This window comes from Dendrobium catenatum, unplaced genomic scaffold (assembly GCF_001605985.2).
Source record: "Dendrobium catenatum unplaced genomic scaffold, ASM160598v2 fragScaff_scaffold_264, whole genome shotgun sequence".
NCBI lineage: Eukaryota > Viridiplantae > Streptophyta > Magnoliopsida > Asparagales > Orchidaceae > Dendrobium > Dendrobium catenatum.
In genome coordinates, this window is record NW_021318726.1 from 103,029 (window position 1) to 120,857 (window position 17,829).

Sequence of the window (17,829 nt, forward strand, 5' to 3'; positions counted from 1 at the left end):
CATAAAACAACCTAATTAGTCTTAAATAAACTTTCCTAATTTCCTTCCAAATCTAAATTCAAATTAGCTCTCTTTCCCCAAATAAATCTTCCTAATTTCCTCACAAATTCGAATTCAAATCAACCATTTTTCTCTAAATAAACCTTCTTAATTCCATCTCAAATTTGAATTCAAATTAGCCATCTTTCCCTAAATAAATCTTCCCAATTCCCTCCTAATTTTGATTTTTTTATGTTAAGTAATTAAAGGTAGAATTAATCCTCTTTGAGCCCCCCTCTTTCCTTGCCCGTTGCCTACACACTAGGAAAAGTTATTACGTCCGGTCAAAAAATCGAAAATCCGGACAAATACCGAGCAATACCGAGTGCTTGGTACCGAGCACCCAAGTGACGTGGCTCTTTGTTATTGGTCTTTGGAAGCGATCGGTGTCCGAACACAATAATTACACACTACTGAGGCACACAGGGCTCTTCCACCTGTCAACTAGACTTGCTCCCCTTGTTGAGGCCGGGTTTATTGGCTGGATCTGCTTAGCCAGACCATCAAATCCGTTAGTTATTTTAGTCGATCACCTCCATTTACTGAGTAAACTAAGATTCTTAATGACTTGACATTACGAAACAACGTGATCTGATCATATTTATCATCATTCCCAATAATATAGTTTGAGGCAATAATGATATGTCTATTTATCTTTGTGTAATCCAAATTGTTGTCACTAAATCAAAGAATATAGGACCTATAGACTAACATAAATCGAAAGTTCTTTCTTGTGATCAGTAGAAGTAATTAATCATAAGTATTTGTACCTATGAGGTGAATCATGTAATATAGATCTCTTAAGGGGCGAAAATTTATGAGTAATGTATTCTTTAATATCGAATATGTTTTCTGAAAATTTGATCTGAAATTATGCCAATATCACTAAATCGAGTGGGATTCTGAAGCCCACTTAAAGAGTTTTCAACTAAACATTTTCTTGCACATGCTACACCTCACCTTAAAAATTGCTTCTGCTGTATAACCAGAAGCTAGTAGCAGAAAACTATACCAAATGAAGCCTCTATCTTACAGAGGTCAAGATTTTGTTGAACTTGCTGAAATAATTAACATGCCAAGAAATGGAATATTAACAATAAAACATATTTGTCATGCTCTTATGCAATAATAGAGCTTTGAATGCCTAATTTATTTATTCTTGGTCATTTGTGTTAATGGAAACTATACAACTTCTGGAATAATTAATTATATTCAATGAGATGTCGAGGGTACAAAAATTGGTCCAATCTCTTTTACTTTAGTTTAAAACATTGAATGCAATTACAAAAGCTGATGGTTTTAATTGTAACAATCCTAAAATATATATCCCCCATAATATTTTATAGATACAGGTGTATATTAATTTTTGATCCGTTGCTTGACATGGCTTCATTGTTAACAACTTTTTGATTATATCTTTTGAATTATTGCACATATAGGAATTATGTTTATAACTGTATCATTGATGATACAATGAACCTATTTCAGGGCTTGGATTTACCTTAACAGTCTGGGATTATTTGTCAATAAAAGAGAAATTTCTTTGACATGGCCACAGCATCTTCAGTTACACTTCGCCCCTACATGAACCATTCGCACAGAGTTTGGGAAGATCCTTCTTACTTCAAGTGGAGCAAGCGTGATGCTCATGTGCCATTGCGCTCTCATGATACCATTGAAGGTAAAAGCTCTTTGATGCTAATGCGTCTTAATTCGACGATCTAAGTTTTTAATCACCTCACTTCATGCATATTATTTTGTTCTAGTGTATTTTTCGATAATCATTTTTTCATAGTAATCTAGAAAAAGAAGATAATTTTAGGATATGAGCTAATGTTCTCTTTTGGGATACAAATGGGTCCCTTGGAACGTTCAGCTGTAATGGTTCATAAAAAGTATATGAATGCTGCTATCCATAATGCAAGTAGGAGCAACAGATACTTACACATTAAACGATTATATATATATATATATATACATATACACTAAAGCTATTTCAAATTATTACTTTTTTACTTGCAATGCTCATATTATTAACAAAAAAATGCCTTTTTCATAACCTTTGATTTTTATTAGTTCAATTATATTAACCCGTTCCTGTTTTTTTCGCTCTGTACATTGACTGAATCTATTATCTTGTTTCATTTGTATTTGTGGTATAGGTTCTCTCAGATTTTGGTATGACAGGAGTAAAGTGGACTTCTTGCTTTCTAACTTAGCCGTATGGAATGATGAGGCTATTTCTCATGCTCTTGGGAGTGCTGAATTTTGGACCAAGGGTTTACCCTTCGTTAAGTCCTTAAGTGGATATTGGAAATTCTTTCTAGCCTCTTCTCCTGCAAGTATTCCTGTGGACTTCCATGTTATTGGATTCGATGATTCAGTTTGGGAATCATTGCCAGGCAAGTTTGCACATTTCATTTTCTCTGGCTTCACAACTCCTATTCTCTTTCTCTACTTGATCTATCTTCATTGCATATTTGCATATACATTTAACATGTTTCCGATGAATTTCCAGGTTTATTCACATTGAGTCTTTGCAATATACTCTTTTGAATGATAGAAGGCAACATTGTTGAATATAATTTGTGAAGTAAAGGATTTTCACAGAAAAAGAATTGGCCTCATATTAACTTTTTTTTTGTCCCTAGTTGTCATATTGACTTTTTAGTCATTAAATATCTTACTTTTATATTACTTTAATCTTAATCTTAACTACCATTCATTTGAAGATTGGTAGTTGTATGCTTTGAAGCTTTTGTATATTGATTATAGACAAGCTTGTTAATTTTCATATCTTATGTGAGAGATTTCTCAGAGAAGCATTATTTGGTAATCACATCAGGTCTTTTAATATCAATTCTTTATTTACAATCATGAATCTTTAATTTAAATTTTTACTGAAATCATGTCAAACAGGGAGGAGAAGTCACTTGAATCTCGTGGGAAAATATAAGTACAATCTAATGAACTTATAATAAATTTTCAAAATGTGATTTGCATTCTTATGATTACATTTGACGAACACTAACCATATTGTGTCTAAACAGTTCCTTCAAATTGGCAGATGCATGGTTTTGATCGTCCCATCTATACGAATACTGCTTATCCCTTTTCTTTTAATCCACCTCATGTTCCTTTGGACAATCCGACCGGCTGCTACAGGAGGCAGTTTTGCATTCCAAAGGATTGGAAAGGTATGCTTGGTTAAGCTTTTGATTATCGGGATGCCATTTTATTGGCCCTCTTACCCTATTTAATAAACATAAAAATTTTCCTTATGCAGATTTATGATAGATGCAACTTTTATCTTCATCTTTTAGTTTAATGTAAAGTTCTCTTCTTGCCACGTAAGTTGTATAAATGAGAAGAGATAGTTCCAACATTTTCATATTGTTTTTGCACCTTTTTCCTTATGAATAGTAGGGTTGTAATAAGCCGAGGTGAGCTGAACATGCTACTATATAAATATATATATAGGACTATAAAATTTTTAAATTTAATTGATGATATGCACCCCTATGAAACTAATAGTTTGGCTATCAATTGAAATTAATGAAAGTTTTGGATGAAAGAGTTTTATTGTCAATTAAAAATATTAATAGTAGGGAAGGAAAGAGGTAGGAGTTGGTGTTTGTAGATCATACATTTTTATAAAATATCAGGTTATGGGTTGAATCATATTCCTCACATTATTCCTCATTTCTCGAAAAAATCTCAGTTATTTATTTTTATTTAGCTATTGTATCAATGGTTCGTCTTCGTTAGTGGCTATTTTTAAAATCTTGTAACTGACATAGTGCTTGGCCCTTCTTTTATAAAGGATAAAGTCTATCCTATATATTTTTATAAAGGGGACAAGACCAATTATAAGATTTCATGAAGAGTCACTGAAGGGAAAAACCGTTGATACAAGAGCTATATGATAGTGCACGCCTAATATTATTATTATTTTTTTCAAGAAATGAGCAATGGTGTGAGTGGGAAGAAACCTATGACCCCATGATTCTGACTTGTGGTATGAACCATTAAGACAAGGCCTAGTTCGCAAATTTAAGGCATGAATGATGCCATGCATCATTTTTAATAAGGCATGGGCGTGATTGTTGTAGCTTTTTTAAATTCTCTGAAGTGCTGAATTTCTCTCGAAGCATTCCACATAGAGTTATATTGAATAAAGGCCTTTGCTTGTTCAATGCATTATGAAGTGTGGGCTCCGAAAATTCACACCCCAGCCTCTTCGTGACTCCTTTCTCTTTTCGAGTCGGCGATGAGAGTTTTAATGAGTAGGTTCAGAGACAATTTTTTATAAGGCAAATTGTGTTTTAGATAAGACATTACCATAACTTTCGTCCTCATTTTGCGAAGACTTTATGATTTGAGTTTAGGTTTCCTATAGGTGCAAGTCCTTATAGTTAATTCCCCCTTTGATACAGAGAAAGAACTTTCAATTAAGGTTAGTTGTCAAATATATACATAGTATTCGACATATAGTAGTAGCAGGTTTTGATATTTAAAATAGAAATTTATTTCAACACGCACTTAAAGAGAATGGTGGGGGGAATGATTATGAACTTGATCAAGATCCCATGGTTCCATCGCCTAGGTCATTATGATCCCTAGTCTACTTAGTCATAGGAGGTACTCGACCGAACCTGACCGAAGGATTCTTGTCGACAACCATGGGTTGTTTCGTTCAAGGGTACCTTATAGATTTAGGATGAATGTTTATCTAAGGGGATATATTTAAGTCCACCTTAGCTACAAAGGTTTTTGTGCCCTATCGATTATACCCTATTAATTTATTACTCAATGATTTAGCATTGTTGGAGAATATATGAGCTTTGACCATACCTGCAATTTAATAGTGTCATTTAGCGGCAAAACCATTCAGTCATATCAATTTACATATGGTGCCATTTGGCGGCGAAGTCATTGGAGGACACGTGCTATGTCCTTAATGATAAAAGATGATTTGAGAATGAATCATAGTGATATTCTCGAGTAGATATTTTCTCTTTGTGAGCTGAAATAACTTTCAAATTTGTCCACCTCGGCAAAATGTTGTGGAGGGTGGATGTGTATTTTGATTTAAGTATTTGATGATTAATTTCAGTTAATTACCCCTCAGGTTGAAATTTACATTCAACACAGTCATCATTGGGGTGACTTTATTGTCACTTTAAATGTTTATATTTTATGAGTTTGGGAGGCATTTTAAAAGTTTAGGGTCCCCTCTAGTTCAAATTTTCTGTCAACACGTCTATCATTGGAGTTTTATGAATATGATCATTTCATTAATTAGACCTTGTCAACTCTATTTTCTTGCAAACAGAGGATCGTGTTGGGCTCCTAATTAATGGAATTTTTGTGTGGATATTAGAACCCAGGATATTGATTTTGATGTGTGAATTTTCTTTGTAAGAGATATTGAAGGCCTAATATGAACATTTAAAATTAAATACTTTAGTCGGTGCTACAATCATATATTTGTTCGACGATTTAAATAATGTCGACTCTATCTATTTATTGACAGAGGATCAAGTTTGTCGTCAGCTTCATGCTTTTGTTAATGAATCTTTTTTATAATAGACCTTGATGGACTAATATGAACGTATAAATAAATACTCAAGTCGGCGCTACGACCATGTATTTGCTCTATAATTCATACCGCATCGACTCTGCCTATTTGACGACAGAGGATCAGGCTTGAACTTAAGTTCATTTCTTAACACGTGCAGCATTTTTAGCGTCAAGTGTGTGCATATGTCACATTCGTCGGGGCCCATGCATGTTTATGCTTTAGTATAATATATATGTATACCGATTATATGTATGCAATTCAATGGGTGTATATGACATATTTGCATATTTGCACATAGGCTTATGCTTTCATCTGCATGTTAACATACTCATATGTATACTTGTGCATTTGAATGTATATGTGTATGTTGATATATGCATTTGCGTATTGCTTAATATTTGGCATGTTGCATGGAAGCTTAATGCAATAGCATATGATGTATGATGCATCTATGCATCCCCTGTTTGATTGCATAATACATTGCATGATTATTCAGTGCTTTCATGTAGTGCACGAAGTATTTGCATGTGTTGATGAATTTTAAATTACAAGAAATGACAGAATAAAATTTCTTCTTTAGAAAAAATGCATCTCTTCAATTTGGCCCCACATTAAGCAGTTGATCGCCGAATGAAGCATTGCTTCACTATTGTAATTTCTTTCGGCAAATTAAGTTAATAAATACACCAGAAACAAGACAACAGGGCTTATGCTCAATTTCAGTATTCAATCCTTCCCTACTTCACTTGTCTTTCGATCCCGAATACTCTCCTGCCGAATACACCCGCAAGCGACAGCCCGCAAATCCACTTTCTTTCGCTACAAGAAGCTGTAATTCGCTCTGCCTTCGACTCGTAGCCGTCTTGCATGTGGTTTCATCATCTCGATAGCACAACACACCTCCGTTTGGCCCCTTCCCGCGTGCGAATACCCACGCTCCGGTTTGGTTGCTCCCGTTCGTGCCAAACACCTGCTCCGATCGCCCGACGCCCCAGCCTCTGCTCACGCCCCTGCCTTCCGTGTTCATCCGTCTCCAACCTGTGCAAAATCACGTGTGGCCGAATCATCCGCCTCCTGCACTTCAACTTGTAAACTGAGTCCTAGCCGGGCCTTCACGTGCCGCACGCCCACTCTAAACCCAAACCTCACGCCGGCCTGCTCTTGCTTGACTAAACATAGAATCCGTCACTCATCTCTATAACTTCCTAATGTCAAACGGACCTCTGCATACTTTCATTTTTTTGGAAATAACATTAAAGGTATATAGAGTTAGACCTTTGTTAAGAATTTCTTTTTATAAGCTAATACATGGGTATGAAAACCTGTTTGTTGACAGAGTGCTGCTTCATCTATTATCTAATTATTCAGGCTTTGTAAGAAAATGTAATTAAAATGAAAATGCAAAATTATAAAGCAACAAGAACTACATATTTAAAGGCCCGCACCATTGATTTTTAATCTGGGTGGATGAATTTTAAAAATTAAATGACCCATACTATGATTTTTAGTTCAGGCGAATGATTTTAATTTTTTAAGACATACGCCGTTGATTTTTTATCCGGGCAGATGAATTTGTTAAATGGAAGACGCTGTGTCGTTGATTTTTGATCCCGACAGGAAGAAACAACGATAAATGTCGTCCCGACCTCCCCGTAAGGGGAAGGGATGTTGGAAGGCTGCCAAAATCACTCCATAAAACTATTGGAAAATCATTTGAAGCTTAATTGATTAATTTAATTAATTAATGCGAGAATTATTAATTCGGATTAATTGATTAATTTAATTAAATCATTAATTTAAAATTAATTAATTGATATGATGATTTAGTTGAAATTAATTAATTAAAATCTCATATATCCTTCTCAATTGTACAAGTAATCCTCAAATCTAAGTGCACAAAAGAAACAATTTAAGCATTTGACATTAAGTTGTGCTAAGTCCCGTTCTTCTAAACTCCATTCAGTGAAATGAATATTAGTTTTAATTCCGTTAAGTATATGTGACGGTAAAAAATAGTCAGATTAAATCATATGTCACATTCTAAAATCAATGGACTGTAAAAATGTTGACATTCTTATTTTCCAAAAATAAACTAAAATATTATCGAATAATGGTGGACGAGTTATTGAATAACCCTCCGCGGTATTCCTATTCCTAAATTGTGCCATAAATCTTTTCACAAGGATTTTAAAATCACTAATTCTGAGACTCACTCTGATACCAATTGAAAGTTCAAATAAGGTTGTTAAGCCTAGTTTAACTGCCCAAGGCACACCAAGAGGGGGGTGAATTGATGTTTTCAAAATTTCTTTTTTAAAAAACTTACTATCAAATTCAAAAGTACGTTCAGAGGTTGTTTTAACAATGCGAAAGTAAATGATTTAAAAAACTCAAATGCATTTTTTTTTTATTTAATAGAAAATACAAATATGAATTTTTTTTAGAGATTATTTTCTTTTAATATTTTTTTTCTCACAAAAATTAATTCAAAACGATTACAATGCTTTCAACCTAGATTTGCAAAAATATAACGGGCAGGAAATAAAAAATGAAATAAAAAAATAAAATACAAGAAGGAAAAGGAACAAGCGCATAAAAAATTTTATAATGGTTTGGTTAAAACATGATCTACGACCACTCTCTGGAGTTGTCTCTAAGTATTACAGTAAACCTTTATTAACTCTCATTTTTTCCCAACAGTAAGATGGAGAAGCCTTTATAAATCTCTTCCACCAGCCTGGTGCTACAGAGTACAAAAATCTTTTTCACCTTTCTAGTGAGGCAGAGAACCAAATACTTTTTCACCCTCCTGGTGAGGCAGAACCTGAATCCCTTTCACCCTCTTAGTGATGCGGAGTGTCGACGATCTTTGTCCTTGAAGATTTTCACCTTGGAGCATCCCTCAAGATCAATGAAGGCACATTGAGGAACCTAGGTAGAAGCTTTCTTAGAGCAACCGCGTGAAATCCCCTTTTACACTACTTCTCCCTCGTACACAACTTCTCTCCCTTTCTCTCCAAACTCCATGATCTCTCAAGAAGATAAAGCCCTCATAAAGAATTCTCTCAGAAATTTCCCAACAACCAAAGACTTGTAAAAACGAAATAAGATTTGTTTAAATACAAGTTTCCAAGGCAAATCCTAAATAATAAAGTACTTTTAGTTCAATTGACCCTTTAGTACTAAAGGTCGATTAAACTAATCTTACTGTACGGTGGCTACTTCCTTGTACGATTAGTTCAAAGTTTTTTGATTGATCGTCCAATTTGATCATAGAGTCGTACAATACGATAAGTTCAATCGAATAACAGATAGTCATGGGCGATGCCTGGCGATTAAATATCGTCCTGATCACCGCTCGATTCATACAGTATGAATCTCATGTTGTACGGTACAATCGTTAATCACAATCAATTTTTGATTTGATTGCTTAATGTTTGGGATTAAATTAGGCAGGATTGTTAAATATCGTACATGACGATTAGTATAGTACTGTACGAATAAACCAACTTTTATTTTTCAAAATATTGTCTAAAATATGATTGGCGACGACGTTTCCTATTTGCATTTGATCGTCCAGTACGAAGTGGTGTTCGTACTCTATGAATAGTTATATTTCAAGAAAATAATTTTTATTTAAATAAAACATTTTAATTAATTTATGTTTCAAGGGATCGTACAGTACGATCAATTGATTGTATAGTAAAATTTATAAAAAAATTAAAATATGTCCATTTTCACTCTCCCTGTGTGTGTGCACGATTGCTAAACTAACATTCACCTTTTTCATTACATAGACTCATAAAAGATAAAAATACAAACTTTTGCATACATCAACCCTACACTACTTGATCCTCGATCCTTTGACTGTGCTTGGTGTATGTTTGTACCTGAAATGTTAATGCACACCGAAAATATATGCAATAATAACAAGTAGGAGAAACTAAGTAAATTCCCCTAATGTTTATAATCATAAAAACAAAGGCTTGGGCTCTCGAATTGCAACAAAATAGAGAAAAATGGAGGAATTATTGTGCAGTCCTGAATGAGAACAGTGCCAAATTGCTAAAACTAATTATAAGCAAGATCAGCATTCATTAAATAGAAAAAAATAGTTTGAATCAGGGTACAAGAAACAACAATGTCAAAACTCCAAGTGTAAATTTAGTAATCAGAATCAAATTTTTATAAGCTGATTGTTAGTATTCATGGGTTCAAACATCAATAGAGAAACTGATGAGTTATGCTTTAAGATGGGCAGCAAAATATGAATATACAATGCATAAATAACAAGAAATGAAATAGTGAAATTTATGTTAGATCGAGATGATTAGCTTCCAGTAGGATTTCAACATCAAGTATAACAACAAATTTTAATAATATTTTATAATCTCTTTAATAATACATTCTTGATTCTTAAACATCTTTCATTGGGACATCTTTTATTGCAAGTAAAGAAAGCCTAACATGCATCTAGAAATTTATTTAATCCCTTAAAAAAATCTCATATAGCCAATAAAGTTTCTGCTTAGAGAATAATTCAAGAGGAAGGGCATAGAAGAGATATTAGGGACAGGTTAAGGTTATTATGGAAATACATAATTAATTTAGCTTTTCTGCAAAAATAAAAAGTATTTCTACAAGTTTGATTACAAGATTTAATTGAGATTAAAAAAAGCAAAATCATACCAAACATTTTTTTGAAGCAAGTGAATCTTATGTGTTGAGAAACCTTGGGAGTGGTCGAATTTATGACATTTAAGGGATTTTACTTGTTATTTGCTATCACTTTTTTGCATAAACTCCTCTTTTCTTTCTAATTCCATTGATCTTTCCTAGCGAGTTCCCTCCATGTTTCCTTACATCTTCTTTGTTGTTTACAATGATGCACAAATACGGACACGTCAACACGACACGGATACGGGACACATCAATTATTGAAAATATTGGACACAGACATGAGTTGGACACAGTATTATAGTTTTTATATTTTAAAAAGTGTATAAAAATTGAATAAGTATAATTTTTAAAATAATTTAGAATAATAAGTCATTTAACTAGAATTTGTGCTTAAAATGATTTGATATTAGGATGTCGAGAGTCGGGCGTCGATGCCGTCTATCAATCATTGAGAGAGGAGATGACATTGTTGTCGAATGCTGTCGAGAGTCGGGCATTGATGATATGCAGTAAATATTAGACGTCAATGTTAAGTGGGCATTTATCGTCGATGTTGAGATAGTGTTGGTTGTCGATGTTGTGAAGACGTTGGACAAAGATGAGATTTCAAGTTGTCGGTGTACAAATTGCTAGCATTTAGCATCAATGTAAAGACAGCGTTAGACTTTGATATGAAGATCGTTTTGAAATGTTGATGTTGTAACGACGTCAGACGTCGATGTTGCGATGACATTGAACATTGTTATGAAATCAAAGTTGTAACCCACCAAAGAGAAATGAAAATGAAAATATTTGATGAATGAGGTATTAAATGCGGGCGATTGATTTGGTGTTGTGGATAGGATAGTAAATTAATTTTTAATATTTTAAATGAGTAAAAATTTTAAATACAAGAAATTATATTTAGAAACATTCATAAATATTTAAGATACACATGTCGGACCCGCGTGTCCAATTTGTATTTAATATTTTTTTAATCGGGCATGTTTTCGGCGTGCCTGACAAGTGTCGGAGGAGTGTCGGATGTGTGTCGTGTCGGATACGTGTCAGATACTGCAAGTCTCTTTAAGGAGAAGTGTCGGTGTGCCTTTGAGGTTTTCGAGATTTCAGGTGAGGGTAAAAGGGAGAAGATGAGGGTTATTGGAACATCGAGAAGTAAGAATATTTTTAATTTTGACTACATTTAAAAAAAAATTGATAAAATTTTGAATTAATAATAATTGGATTGTTATGTAATATATTTGATTAAAAATATTGAAAGTTATTATTAATATCTTAAAATTGAATATTTTTAATATCAAACTTATAATTTAGCCTCAACATTCCGAAAAAAAAATTAATATTAATAAATAAAAATTTATATTTCATTAATTAATATATTTATAATATTATATTACTAAGAAATGATAAAAAACACACATTAATAAAAAATGTTCAAACTTGTTTAATTGCTAACTTGATGACTATTAATAAAGTCGAGTTCGGGCTATTTATCGATTGGTTGGTTCACTTGCAGCCCTAGTGAAGAGAAAGAACCAATTAAAAAGAAAATTAAATGGATTGACAAAAAAAAAAACTTCATTGGTGATCCTTATGGTTACCTTTCTAACCATGTTCTAATCATTCTCGTTTCTATAAGTGTCATTCTGAGTCCCATATGTAGCTATGCATCACTTTCAAGCTTGATCACTATATGGTGGATGCTGGCCATAGCATTTGGGTTTGTTGGAGCTCTAGGACTTTTTTTTTTGGCCAAAACTAGGTCTGAAACGTTGAAGGAAGTTACAAACCATTATTTTCCATTTAAAGCGGTTAGCATAACACAAAATTGCAAAATATTAAAACATGAAAATCATAAGAATGAAGTCGTAAGGTTTTGTGGGAAATGGGCTGCAGCTATGGGTTATGAGCAAGGTTTAAAATTGCGTAATTAAGCCTCGAGGCGGTTTTTGTCCGTGAGGCGAGGCGTAAGACTCGAGGCGGTGTGAGGCGTAAGCCTCACGGACGCAGAATTGCGTAAATAAGAATTTAAGGATTTTAGCAGGTAAATAATAGCTAGATTCTATCATACAGTAAAAACATCTAAATGATATATGAAAATAGTGAAAAGTAAGAAAATAGATGTAATAAAATCAAGCAGCAATGACGTATTCGTCTTTTCTTTGCCTCTAACCATGTTTTTAAACAGAGGTTATGAGTAAAACAAATATACATGTAAAGTAGTTACTACAACCTATATTAAAGCGCTTGCAATTTGAAGATTAATTTAATGCAAGAAGCTATGTAAATACAGTCAAATTTTTTATTGCAAGAAGCTCTGTAAATACAGCTAATTTTTTTCATTTGACTGTTTAGAAATGGTTATTTCTTTAATCAGTATATTGGTATTCTTTAAAATCAGTTGAATTTCCAGAATTAAAAGCAGCTATGATCAATTGGTTTTTCAATAAGCTGTAAGATCACTTTGGATTGTACTGCACATTAAAGTCTCTAGTACTATAGTATTTAAGTCATTTATATTTTTACATAAAATGCTTTAGTTTCTATGCATTTTTTTTCATTTAAAATTTTACTTGTGAATTTTTGCCATGCTGATTTCATTTTGTTAATTTACCAATCGGTGTTTTTTATATATTGGGTATACGGTTTCTTTGTTTTGTGTCTTTCGTCTCAAACACATCACTTGATTGCATCATGTTTTGGAAACTCTGCAGGTCGTCGGATCTTGTTGCATTTTGAGGCTGTTGATTCAGCCTTTTTTGTGTGGATAAATGGGATCCTTATTGGATATAGGTTGGTCATAAATCATGTAATATATTTTTTCTAATTATATTCCATGAACACACACACACTCTCTCTCTCTCTCTCTCTCTCTCTCCACCTCTCTTTCTCCTTCTCTACATCCTTTTACACAGACACTTGTTTTGATTGATCTTTTGATTGCATTCTCTTTTATAATTTATCTTTACTAAGCTTATACTCTGGTTTGACATTGTACATATTCTGTAAATAGAACTTAAATGAGGCAAAGATCGTCTTTGCTAGTCCCATGCTTTGATGATTAAGGTTGGGTGTTGATGTTAGGTTTGTAGAGAGTATTAAAACTTGTGCTATGACTAATGAAATTAATTCAACTTTGACACTCAAGTAAATGAGGGAAGGGCTTTTCAAGTTGTTGACCTGTACTTAAGGCAAAAAAAAAAAAAATTACAGTACCTGCTCTCTGCCGAAGCCATCCCGCACGTCCTCGACGCAGCTCGCATGACCGACATCGGTCACTTCTCCCCACGTCGCTCACACGACTTTGCGTCGTTAAGTAGCTGAAGAGAACAGGCCTTCGGCCTCTCTCTCTCTCTCTCGATCTCTCTCCCTTTCGCATCTTTCCTTTTGCTCCTTCGTGTTGTTCGATTTCGCTCATTCGACAGACTTCCCTTTTCAGTCGGATAGGAAGCTACGACATTCGGATCAGAAGCAAGAACCGAAGCTCACTCGCTCTGGAAGCAACTTTCTCCCTATCGCGCGCGTTTTCGGTTTCCTCCCTCGACGAATGCTAAAACAGTACAGTACCTCCGAGCTGGGGGAAAGCAAACTGCATTTTCAAACAAATACCCTTGAAGACCCCATACACGCCTTTATTACTTGTGATGGGAAGGAAGTTCATGGCCGCGGTGTCCTCATCTGGGGACACCTACCATACACGCATTTATTGCGTGTGGTGGGAAGGCCCAGTTTCTCATAGTTTTCCCCTAAATCGGGGAGACGCTGGGAGGTTGCCGAAATTTCGGGTGAACATTAGACTTGAGTTGGACCTTATTTGAACTCAAAAGAATAAGAACTTGGACTCAAATGAGCATTGGACTTGAGGACCTAAACTTGAACAAAATATAAATAATGAATAAAAGGCCAAACCCAAATAAAATAAGATCAAACTGGAGCCAAATTCGAATCAATTTGAACATGCAATTGAACTTGTAAAGTCTTTATAGGACTGTACGTGGACATAGAACTTGGGCTTTCACATTGAGCTTATGAACTTGGTTTGAACTGGACTTCAAAGAACTCAGACTTGAGTTTGATTTGGACAACATGGGACTTGTTATGAACTCATGTTGAACTTGAATGAACAATAAGGATTACAGGGAACTAGATTGACTTTTGATTTCTTAATGCACATTAAACTGAAAATACACGATGCTACGCTACAATCTAATCCACTTGAGCGAAAGTTTAATAAAGATTGTGAGTGATGTCAAGGAATAAACGAAATGATGAATATCAATAAACAAATGAAAGAGTTGTGGTGGACAATATTCCATAGGAATTATTCACATGCAAACAGGGGACTCGTAGCAAGAGGTTTTCATACGAATTCAATTGTCATTTGATTGCAAACACATCAAACTTTCTGCAAACAAGCGAAGTTGATGGGTGATGAATACAATGCAACACCTATGAATAATGACGATTGATGCAATCTACATATAATCAATGTCTCCGAATTGCAATCAACAATGACTTAACTTCAAGGAAAGACATCAATTCTCCTGGCGTATCAATAAGTTATAATGCAAATGTGTCACAGACATGGTGGCTATCCTACAAACATATACAAGGAGACTACAACAACACTAGTAACTTTGCCTGTTGATTGAAGAAGACAACATTGGAGATTGATAGTGGAGAACCCCCGCAAATAAGTCGTGAATGACAAAGGTGGACATAATACAAATGTAATACTCCTACGACAATACCTACAAAATTAAGATGGCAACACTGTCAATCGACAGTGGAAGATCCGTCTTTGCAAGCAAGTACGTCAAACCACCTGAGATTGGTAAAAGGTGGATATGATGCAGGAACAATAACTCTTTTACGAACACTTCCAGGAGGTCATAGTGAATACAACGAGTCAATAAACATGAGTCACTTGTGGATAACAACAGTGGATATATCGTAAGTACAATGAACCCTTGTGGACACAAGTCCAAATATCACCTACAATGACAGTGATTGAGATGCTGCGAGTACGTCGAGTATGAAGTGTGAAAACCCGAAAAAATACCGTTTTAGACCTCACACGCTTTTCAAAGCACCGCAACGAGTTTTAAGTGAAAAATTCAATGTTGTTGGATTTTGACGGGAATAATTTTAGAAAATAGAGCGCAAAATTCTTATCGTTTTGATGTATAGAACCCATATCAGATTTTAAGTATTTTAGGAGTTAAAATTTCCAGAAAGTTCTAAATGATATTTTTACCCTTAATGCTTTTTGAATAGAGAGGGTGTTTAAGTGAGGGCTTTGAGGTCATTGTGCTTACATTATGAGAACCCCACCCTTATTAGGGGACCGAAATATTTCGGTCCCCATTTGCTGCTTGCGACCAAACCGAGCGGAGAAGAGGGAAAGGGCGCGGGTAGGAGCGGCGACGGGTGGCTCCGACGGTGTATTCCGGCGGCCAATCTTGTAGGAAAGCGTAGGGAAATCCAAGAAAAGGTTAAGGTATGTGTTTTGCAAGAGTTTTTCTTCCTTTCCCTTGAGTTTTTCCTAAGAAATGAAATTAGGGTTTTAGGAAAACTTGAGTTTTCTTTAAGGTTCCTCTGAGAAAAGTTTAGGGAAGGGTTAGGGGAAGTTTTTAAACTCTAATGTGAAGTGTTTTTGTGAAAAATATGAATTTTTAGAATTAGGGTTTTGCTCAAAAATTGTTTCTTTGGAAATGTCTTCACAAATGAGGTTTCTATTAACATAAGAAAGCTTCTAATGGAAAAATATTGAATGAATGACAAAATTTTTGAGTTTAGAAATTTAGGGTTTTTTCCTAATTAAGGAATTTTTGATCTCTATGATTTTTATTGATTGTTGGGAGGATTTTAGAGACTAATACATGATTTTTGCTTGAAAAACAATATTTTCTAATTTTTGATTTAATAAATTTCGAAAATTGATTTTATTTTAATTATGTTTTGAGTGTAGGGAGAGGTGAAGCATGTCTAAAACCTATGAATTTTGGCTAAATCCTAATTGAAAGAGAATGGGTTTGAGAGATATCACGAATTGGTGTGGAGGGTTTGAATTGGAACATAAACATGACATTAGATAGAACCCTTTTATTACTTTAGAATTAGGGTTTAGGATATTGTATAGGGATTAATTACTTATGCTTTTCTTTGTATGTCTCTTTTAGATATTAACTGTGTGGAGGGAATGAATTTGATCGGACAACGAAAGAGGTGCACGGATTGAAGTAGGTGGAATGGAAGTTCTTATAAATTTATTCAACTTTTCTTTCATTGCAAATTACATTGAATTGACAAATTTCTTTATGCTCATTATGAAACTCTTATGTCTCATGTTCCCTTATAAGTTTATGGACACTTAAAGCAAATGCAAAGGTTTTCTTTATGCAAATGTACAATTCATGAATGGATCCCATGCTCATTTATCTACTCTTAATATATATGTCTTTCTCTTTACATGCAAAAGCACACATAAGCATAACAAGCATGCATATCTCTAAGGAAACATACACTTGGTTAGTTTATGAATGATTTACATAAAGCATCTCTCATGGTTATATAAACAATAAGTGTATGTGTATGTTGACGCGGGAGTATCACATGGTAAAGGAGGCTCTTATGAGCCATGGTAAAGGAGGCTCTTATGAGCCATGGTAAAGGATGGTTCCTATGAACCAATGGTAAAGGAAATGGCCAAATTTTATGTACCTGATCAGTACAAGTGATACTCCTGAGACGGGTGTTTTATTTACATATTAAACTATTATGAACATTTCATATTCATGTTATGCATTTGAGACTATCATGTGAGGCAAAATGTTGAAGGAAAAATGGAAATGATATGAAGGAAAAAACACTTGAAAGTTGATGAAAAAGTATGCATTTCCTCAAAGCAATATTTCTTTATGTTGATGTTTCTTTTGTTATAACATTCAAGCATGATTTAGTTTTCTTTTATTGGCTCTAAATTCATTTGAATTCCATTCGCACCTATTGAGTTTATGACTCACCCTCGTTGTGGGAATACTTTTCAGGAGGATCTAGGAAAGGATAGATGGCAGACCAACCACCGTGCACCTTACCGTCGTAGGGAGACGACGGGCGGCAGGTTCTTTTGAGTTTTGATATTTTGTATAGAAGGTTTAGAAATGATAAGTAAGAAAAATGATTTTTGATCCCCTTTTGTATTTTGTAAACTCAATGTGGAATCCTTATGTTGGTGCTTTGAAATAAAGAATTGAAAAGTTTTTATTTGAAGATTCTTTAGTGGCTCTTTCAGTTTGTTTGGTACTTTTTGGAGATTTGTTAATTATTTATTGTGAAGTTTCTTTTATCTTCATCCTGTCCGACCTCTGTTCCCGCCTCGCACTTGCGAGCTAACCGGGCCGGGTCGTGATATGGAGTCAACTCGATGTACAGAGGACACCTTGCAGAAAGGAAGAGATGTTTGAACAATTTCAAACTAAACTTCCTGGTGTTCCAAAATTTCTTCTTGGTCCTATGCTTAGGAA

The 17,829-nt window shown here is 34.3% G+C and overlaps 1 protein-coding gene across 6 annotated transcripts in view; it reads left to right on the top strand.

The window, feature by feature from the left end:
- The window catches only part of LOC110101389 (beta-galactosidase), a 115,931-nt gene that overhangs the window by 16,875 nt on the left and 81,227 nt on the right, over positions 1–17,829 (top strand). For 4 of the 6 annotated variants that reach the window (XM_028693346.1, XM_028693348.1, XM_028693345.1 and 1 more), the window contains exons 2-5: positions 1,528–1,720; positions 2,202–2,441; positions 3,090–3,236; positions 13,018–13,096. In XM_028693346.1, the coding sequence (XP_028549179.1) occupies positions 1,588–1,720; positions 2,202–2,441; positions 3,090–3,236; positions 13,018–13,096 (599 nt within the window). In that variant the 5' untranslated portion in view covers positions 1,528–1,587. Of the gene's footprint in view, positions 1–1,525; positions 1,721–2,201; positions 2,442–3,089; positions 3,237–13,017; positions 13,097–17,829 lie in introns of those variants that run through there. The other 2 variants (XM_028693347.1, XM_028693350.1) reach the window with 2 other exon arrangements.